The 9,136-nt window shown below is 40.3% G+C and overlaps 1 protein-coding gene across 4 annotated transcripts in view; it reads right to left on the bottom strand.

Moving 5' to 3' along the window:
- wwp2 (WW domain containing E3 ubiquitin protein ligase 2) overlaps positions 1-9,136 on the bottom strand; it is a 57,274-nt gene that overhangs the window by 4,586 nt on the left and 43,552 nt on the right. For 3 of the 4 annotated variants that reach the window (XM_008411784.2, XM_008411786.2, XM_008411785.2), the window contains exons 13-18: positions 8,264-8,392; positions 7,145-7,223; positions 6,336-6,407; positions 5,986-6,074; positions 2,975-3,134; positions 381-514 (exon numbers count right to left, since the gene is read on the bottom strand). In XM_008411784.2, the coding sequence (XP_008410006.1) occupies positions 381-514; positions 2,975-3,134; positions 5,986-6,074; positions 6,336-6,407; positions 7,145-7,223; positions 8,264-8,392 (663 nt within the window). The remainder of the gene's footprint in view (positions 1-380; positions 515-2,974; positions 3,135-5,985; positions 6,075-6,335; positions 6,408-7,144; positions 7,224-8,263; positions 8,393-9,136) is intronic. The other variant, XM_008411788.2, reaches the window with a different exon arrangement.

The following is a 9,136-nucleotide window of genomic DNA, read 5'->3' as shown; positions in this document are numbered from 1 at the left end:
AAATGTTTATAAACAAAGTGAGCAGCACAAGCCACTGTTTTAACAAACATAATGTCTCCCTTTAGCTACAGAAATATTAACAATATAGTAAACACATTCAGGGATGATACTGAAGTTTTTTTCTATTAATTTACTCTTTTTGAACATTGATCTCTATTCATCAATTGACATTATGGTTTCATAATAAATAGTAATCTATTTTAACGGTTTAAAAGTATGTTTGCTAATTTTTTTATTTTTAGAGAACATACCAAGATGCTGTTGAAATCTTAATTTAAATAAAAATGTAAAAGTCTGGAAAAACATTCCGATTTTCTTCAGTTCAGAGGATTCAAACCAGCTACGACACAAACCTAAAAACGAGCAGTGGCTTCACTTACTTAACCCACATGATGGAGTTATAAAACTCGGGATCTATGGACTCCAGGTCTTTCAGAGTTGGCTTCTTGTCCAGCATCCGCTTGTAGAACGGCAGCGTGAAGCCGGTGTCGATGAACTTCCCGTGGTACAGCGCCTGCAGGGAGGACGCCGTGCATCAGAAACCACACCGCAGCTCTCTGCTCAGATTCCCTCAAAAATAAACTCAAAGGTTTGTCTGCAGCTCAAACAAGCAGGTGATGTGCTTGAGTCATGGATGAAGCTTTTTAATGTACTTGTGTGTGTATATATATATATATATATATATATATAGATATCCTACAAAAACATCCAAATGATTTAGAGGAAACATTTTTTTACTGCTGGTGGACAGAGCAGCGCCTCACAAATGGATGAGACCAATGGTTTTTAGACAGGAACTGACATCACTTTGTGGTAAAAGTGTTAAAATTATAAATAAATAGATGTATGTCGACTGCATGAAAGCATCAGACCAAGTTGGGTTGGGATTCCTGAAATTATTTCTGTCCTGTGTCGTCCTGTGTCTGAATAATTAAAGGCAGATTTTTCTAAAAAGCTTAATTCAAAGCTAGAGGTTCAACATGAATTACCTTTATATGAGGAAGCATTGCTTTTAAACTTTGTGAGTTGGGTCAAAACTTATGAATATTCTTCCACAAACCTCTCACAACCGTTTGTCCTTAAGCCACTTTGTAACTAATTTAGCATTAGTTTTGACCCACCACCTATTTGAAATGCCCATTTAAAGTCAGAGAATAACACACACCAACTAAAAGGTGATTCTGATTCGTTTCTCCTCTGATTTCATCAGGTTCAGGCTCCAGGACAAAATAAAGCACAGAGTCGTAATTTTGCCCTGTCGCTATTCTGGGATAATTTATGGTTATTTCATGGACACATGGTTGAAAGTAGGTCACTGAAAACTCAATCATTAGGTGTTTGTACTGATGACTCACGGGGGGATTATCTGGTGCCTATTTAGGTGTTAGAAAGGTTTCAACCGCCATTATTTCTTTACAAGAATCATGAACGGGTCTTTTATTTCTATAATCGTTGCAGCCATTTACCAAAATCACTCACATAAGGTGAGTAACTCAAACGGTCGATTTGTTACAGACTCAGAAGAGCTGCTGCCTTCTTTTTATGTCATGTACACATAAAACCCCCCCCCAAAAAAACAAGATTTATACAAATGTGAGAACTTAAAGAGCTTTAATCCAAGTCCTAATCTTTGCTTAGGTGTCTGTGTGTGTTTGCAGAGAATCAGACAGACTGAGCTGTTTAGCGTTAGAGAAACCACAGAGGGTTGAGAGCCGCGATGCCAACAATAACACAGACGTCCAAGGACTGACTCAGTCACAGTCTGCTCTGCGTTACTGACTGGGCCGACCGTGCGCTCGTCTCACAGCTAAGGGGGTTTTCAGGCAGAAGGTGGCTGTGGAAATTTACAAAATGAAAACKGAGGACTGCACCGGCTCGGTAGATGGAGAAAATTGACTTTAGGAGAAAAAGAAGTCAACAAAGTGAATTTGTGCTCTAAATATAGGCAGCTGGTGGCGGGTGTGGGCTGGTTGAAGCAGTGAGCTCATGGTGTGGGCGAGAGCTGGCAGGAGGGTGGAGGGTTTGGGCACCCAAAGCGTTTGGAGTCGATCCCAAAGAGAAACCTTCAGCTTTTCGCTTTACGCTGCGAGAGCTGGAGATGTGTCCATACTCTTGTGTCATTAGATGACACGATGCAGGCCACAAACTTAGCTGGAAATGTTCTGAACTCGGAGAAGAAGAACTCAGCGTAGGCCTGGCTTCTCCAGGCACAAAGGCTTTATAAGGAAGACCCCATATACAATGCCCCTTTGTGATTAGTGTAAGAGAAAATATTGAGTTTTGACAAATAGTGCTAAAGTTTCAACATAATGAAACCTGTATTAAAGATCCAAGCATGCAAAGGGAGAACAAGCAAAGTCCACACAGAAAAGCCCCTGCTGGGTTTCTATGAACCTTTAGTAACAAAGTTAATTACTTTAACAACTACAGTTAGAAACTATATTGCCAAAAGTATTAATTCAACCATCGAGTTCCAGCCACAGGTGTATAAAATGCAGTCCACTGCTAAATATTCTACAGATGGTTAAAACAAAACGGAGGTGAATAGATTTAAATACAAAGTGCTACGCTACGTCAAATCACAAAGATGTCGAGGTGCTTAGAGCTCGACTTTCTGCATCGTCAGCAGCTGCAGACCTCCAAACATCGCGGGGCTTTCAGATTAGTTTAAGAACAGTTTCCACGGCCTGCTCAAATCGGCCCCTTCGTTCCAGTAAAAGACCTCTTCATGCTTCCATGTGCCAAGACATCTTGGACCATTTCATGCTCCCAACTTTGTGGGAACAGTTTGGGGACGGCCCCTTTCTGTTCATGGCAGAAAACCGAAAACGCATCAAAGACGCAGAGTTGATCTTATGGAAGCATGAGGAACTAACGACAGGACTTGCAAATAARCATGAAGGTGCAGAAACGACGGCAGGAACTTTGCTTAAAGAGCGACTCAAAGCAAAGATATTTACGAGGCGAGGCTCACCATGGCGATGAAGCGACCGATGAATCGGAAGTACGTGAGATGGTCAGGGTTGATGGAGGAGGCCGGGTTTATCTGGAGACAGTAGTTGTTCTTTCCGGCGTATTCAAACAGGCAGTACATGGGGTTCAGGACTTCATGGGACAGCAGGAAGAACCACTCCCTGCAGGGCCAGAGGACAAAGGTCATCAACGACAGAAATCACTCCATTAGCCTGTAATTTAGCAAGAGAAGCTTTTTGTTTTACACCAAGCAGACACAGAGAAACTTCAGTCACCGAGAGCATAGCAAAACCAACGTTAGCTTAAGACACGTTTTAGCACCACCGACACAAAAAATGGCAGCAAAAGATTTAAACTGAGCTTTATTTTTTATTTTTTTTAAACAAACCTGATGAAATATAAAAAAATAAAAAAAACAGTCCTGTTTTGTGCTTTATATCTCTTCTTGCTTAGAAACAAATACTGGCAAGGAGCAACCCAGACTAGGTTTAGTATTAATTATAATAAATCCAGCTGGTTAATAATTGGAGAGGATAAGCTGGATAATGCCTGCTGGTTTCCATTTCCAGTATCTCTGTACAAATAACAGAATTGGTGCAGAAAAGGTGTAATATTCTGAACTTGCGTAGTTTAATTTAGAACTATAATTAATACAAAAAATAAAGATTCATCAGTCAAGTGGCCATTTTGCCCAATTTTTTTCAAATATATATAAAAATAATAGAAAATGAGATTCTTTTTATTACATGCATGAAAAACAAGATTATTCACCATTTTCTTCCTTGATGCACTTTTAGCCGATTAAAAATCAGATAACATGTCTTGATGCATAAATCTTTTGATGCATTTTAAATTACTGCTACACTTACCCAGCCAGCCTTTATAAGGTTTTACATAATAGAGTCAATCATGCAACTCGGATACAATGTTGAGTTGGTATTTATTTGGTGCACAGCTGCTCTTTGCTCATGCAGATGTTCCTGGAATATGATGATTATAATATGTGACATTATAGCAGCAGAAGCAACAGGAGTTGCCCTTTCTGTTTTCAATTAAAACCAGTGGAATTATCTTAGTAATTATGTTCCAAGCTTTTTAATAAAGGCCAAGAAAATTATGGAACTATGCCGTTTCTTGCTTTGCTCTAAAAGGAACCAAACTTGTGATCAATTGGGGGGGAAGCAAAGCTAAGGTTTATGTCTTATGACCCCAAAGCCACCACCAAGATGTTATTTTGCGTTACTGAAATCTAATTTAAAATACTGTCGTTAACAAAAATCTGTGCTTTAATCAGAACTTAGCATTAAAAAAAAACAACAACATGAGAACAAAACACACAACATTAAAAATGGTGGACTTAAAAAAACACACCAAAAAAAACAGGATAATGAGGAAGGATGCATGTTAGAGAGAATGAAGGCCCTCCACCAGCTGCAGCACCAAGCGCTCCCACGATTCACCCGTTTCAGCACACATCGGGTGGAGTAGACGTATGAACGGACGGACGGTTGGACGCAGACACCTCCCAACATCCCGTCCGTGGTTCTACCCTGTGGTAGAACAGCATGATGTCACCTACCATAGGGTAAAACCACTGACGTGACACCGGAGACAGAGACACAATGCGAAACCAAACAGAAACAAAATGAGGAAAAAAAACAAAACACGGCAAACAGAAAAAAATGCCAACATGTTACAGAGAGTCGGAGGACAGCAGAGCGAGGTGTGGCGAGGATGAAAGGGATGAGGGAGGGAGGGCAGAAATGTTGGAGGAGGAGGAGAGCATGTTACATGGCTTCAACAACATTTACATCAGACACACCAGGCCTAAAACTCTAATGTTTCGACTTGATGCAGCTTCAGAACTCAGTTTCATGGAATAAAAATAAGCAGAAATCTTAAATAAAAATTGGAATACAATGCCGAATTTGATTGAGGAAAAATAATTTAACAAAATCATCTTTGGTATAGAAATGTTTGTGTTATTTTTATTTTGCATAAATAATTTGCCATGATTATCTCGAAGGTCCAGTGGCTGCAGAACAAGAACAAAGCATCACTCCTCCACCAGCACAGCCATCCAGCCACACTTCTCTCTCATTTTACCCTCCTGAACTCAACACTCCACTATGTCAGGTTTTGGACGCTGTGGCTTGCTGTAGCTCAAAATTGTGAGCTGCAGGTCAAACCGTAAATTTTACTCAAATATATGTAAAGTTCCCTGAGTTCCCAGAAGTGATGATTGACAGGAAGGTTAAACATCAATGAAACAAAAACAAAACAATTTCTGGGTAGATAATAAATAATTAGAATTTTATTTTCCTTGAAATGTTAGAGAACAGTCCGCTCCACGCGTCCACACTTTAGGAGGGAGTAAAGCGACAAAAATACGACATTAACTAATCCCAAAATAATTGTTTAGGTTTAGGTAATTTATTGCAGTATACTATGTTAACATATTTATTCATTCTTCCATTTTCAGTATTTCCCCCAGTGTAATATAAGCCTGGAGGGTCACCAGGCTTATAAGTATTATTTATTTAAGTCTTTTTAAAATGTTTGCATTTTTTAAGACTTTATAGTTGGTGTTCAGGTATAAATCTTCCAATCTTTCAATAACACATGATTATCAAGTGATATTTTCATATTTCCTGTCTAGTTTAAACATTTTTTAACTCAAAAACACGATGGGCCGCTGGATGAATGACTGCCTTAGCACCACCAGGCTTAGCAAGTTTTCTGGGGGAAACCCTGCAGTTTTATATCCAATCAACTATCAAAAGACATTTGTAATAAATATTGAATGAGCCTCATCTCTTTTGTGCCTTGTCTTGTTATCATCACAGCTTCTGCTTTGATCCAAAGAATGAGGTCAGAGATTGAACAGCAGCAAAGACAGAAAAACAACACACCATCACCAACATCACTAGAACAAAAAGAGCTGAACAGGTCAAAAAAGAAGCCCAGAAACAAAACCAGAGTGTGACAGGAAGATGGCGGTTTGACGCTCACCTGGCAATCCCGCCGTAGTCCAGACCTTCCTCTCCTCTCATGATGATGTAGAGCCGGCGCCGAAGGTCATACGGCTTCACGTTCATGATCTGACGAAGAATCATTCATTAGCTTTTAATGCAGAATTCAGAACTAAAGTGTTTGGGTAAAGAGATTTTAATTGTTTTGACTTTAAGTCTAAATGAAAAGGGGAAAGGTGTGCATAAACAAAACGCTGTATATCACCAAATATAAACATCATTTATTCAGAAAACACAAGACTGAATGGACGTGTTATCCAACAGGGTAATTTTAATCCGTGTTGCCACACTGCTGCAGAGAAAATGTACTGAGTGCTGTGTGTGTCTGACCTGCTGGAACGAATCTTCAAACAGTGTTTGTCTGGACACGGAGATCTTCACATGGCTGGGCAAGGCGTTGGACTGCACAGAGACAACAAATGCCAGGAATATTAGGACTGTTTGCACAATTGTTTTGGCACACAGGACATTCCTGGAAACCCTGTCACAGCTTAGCAGTTTCAGCTGACGGGGACAGCTACGTCCTGGAAGTTGAACGTTTCTCTCTGGACGGTTGAGCGCTTAGAGCTATTTGGGTAAACTTCATGTGGGACTGAAAGGCATTTTTACCCTAAATGTTCAATTATCACCCCGTTATTAAGCTGCTGTAAACACTTTATGAGCTTTAGATATCTGCGTTAAGAAAATATGCATTTGATATTGAAGATTGTCTTGCTACAAATGCTAATTTTGAATAATGAATGCGTGTACACCCAAATTATGGGTTACACTTTCTGGCAAAGATGTCAAACATTTTGAGTCCAAAATCCTCAGTTCTTTTTAGTCAATTATAAAGGTAAAACAAAACACTAAGAATTTATGACGTGTATTTTCACATAAGGTATGTATTTAAATATGCAGCCTATGAAAGACGAGTGAATGGATGGTCTGACTGATGGATGCAACAGTTTTTTTCTCTGTATTTACCCAGACCTTGAGAAACTCAAATCACTATAAACATTTCCAGGTTGCATAGGAACGCTGGGCAGCTGCAGTGAGAGGATTGTTTCCTTTCTTTTAGAGACTGGACCGAGAAGATCAAAGCGGTTAAAGCTGAACTGAGTATTTTATTGAACCTGCAGACTTCGTTTAACACTTACATGACACAGGAAACGGAACTGGTGGTATTTCCACCTGAAGCTGCGATCATAAGCGCCAGGCGAGCCGCCCTGCCTGGACCTGAACACAAACATGGAAACAGACATAAATTGGTCGGTTTTAAATTATTCTAAGGAAAGCAAAATAAAACGAAAATAAAAAATAGAAAAATGAAGAAGCTGATGTTCCAGGGAGCAAGTAATATTGTATTTACAGCATCCATTCTGCTGCAGAACAACGTCTGGGTCTCGCAGAGAAAGGTAAGCTTAGGGCTGCAGCTGTGTTGGTGTTAGCTCTCTGCACACACACATGCACACACACACAGGATTTCTGCTTTGTCAGCAGCAAAAAAGGCCAAGATGCAGTGAGAAAGAAAGTAAAAAAAAAAAAAAAAACAGGGGAGGAGGCGAAATGTGTGGGGCTCGCTGAGCTGCCAGGCACTTCTCAGTCTGGGTTCGGAAACGGAGACCGCAGCGGTAGAGCGCCGTCCGTGCGAACCTGCGCCGCTGCAGGATCCAGAGCAAGAAAACTGTCTAAAAGTGTCTTTCTGGACCGCTCCGAAGCCACCGGACTAAAAATAAGAGCAAACATCACCAGGGGGAGCAGATTCATGCAGCTTTCTCCACAAACACGTGCCGTATACAGCAGCGGCCACATAAGCAAAACTGAGAGGACACACAGAAAAGCACAAACAGCCACATGGATGCCAGGGCAGTCTGCGGCGCAAGGCCGCGCGGCCCGACTCTGGCTGCGAGATTTCAAGCCGCTGCAATAAAGAGATTTACAGTTTGTGTGTCCGAATGAGCATGTTGCTGCGATTTAATGTCATCTCTTAATTTAACGGCTACGACAAAAGGAAATGCAAATCACAGACGAAGAAATGAAAGGCGTGGAGTTAAGAAAACAAGTTGATAAAAAAAAAAAAAATCAAAAATCAAAAAGAATAAAATGTAGTTCAGATTTAGAGACATTTTGACCCTGTTATGTGGAAATTAACACTGTATGCCAGACCAAGGCAAAATTACTGTGCAAGAATCAAAGTATTTGAACACAAATAGAAATCTGATTGTTTCTCTCTGTCTCGGTCTGTGGCAGGTTCGAGGGGGAGAGACAATAGTTACCCTGACTCAAAGCCGGGTCTGGGGTCTTTAAAGGTGGTGGTGCGAGAGTTGTGGTCCACAAAATACCGCACTCCCTCTGCGGTGTACTTCATCTCCCAGCCAGGGGGCAGGGCGTGCTCCTTGATCATCCTGCAACAGGGAGAGGGGCAGTGAGCACGTTCCCGAGCCGAGGGGCCCCGTCTGGGGGGGCGAAGCTAACACAATCCCCCCTGCCAACCTGTGCTGATAAAAAGCCAGGGTGCTAAAAGTAATAAGATGAGCCACGATGTGGCAAAATGTCTAAGTTTGAAAGTACTGGAGATCAGCTTAGAGAAAAAAAAAAAAAAAGCTTAACCGTGCATGCCTTATTTGTGGTAGAGTCAAATAGATAAATAAATAAATACAGCACCTTCCACATATAGAAAAATACCCAATAGCAAAATCTCACTGAAAAATTAAGACGTTTTTAATCTATAATTTTTAAGCACAATTATTCAAAAGTTTTTTTGTTTTGTTTTTTTTTAATCACAGAGGCCACATTTATTGGCTTCCTGAATAATCCCTATAAAATAATACATTTCCACTGCAAGAGCTTTTTATAAGAACCATGCTAGCTGCCTGGTTCGTTCTTTGTTTTTCTTTTCTTTTTCCTCAGGGAAAAAAGTGTTTCTACTGGTCAGGAGTCCCTGAATAGATGCCAAAATATAAGTGAAGTTTTGAGGTGGAAGTGTGATAAATATTTATGTCTGGTTAAAATCTGATTACATAATGCCACAGTTTGGGGAGTCTTCACTTCAAAAACCACAACAACAAAAATCTGATCTGATTACCATATTAGACTGATTCCACCAGGTTTTGATCACAGCAGCAGGTCCGTTTTAATTAGCAATTCAT

Source organism: Poecilia reticulata, linkage group LG6 (assembly GCF_000633615.1).
Source record: "Poecilia reticulata strain Guanapo linkage group LG6, Guppy_female_1.0+MT, whole genome shotgun sequence".
Classification (NCBI taxonomy): domain Eukaryota; kingdom Metazoa; phylum Chordata; class Actinopteri; order Cyprinodontiformes; family Poeciliidae; genus Poecilia; species Poecilia reticulata.
Note: the sequence above shows the minus strand (reverse complement) of the source record. Positions and strands in the feature narration are given on the sequence as shown.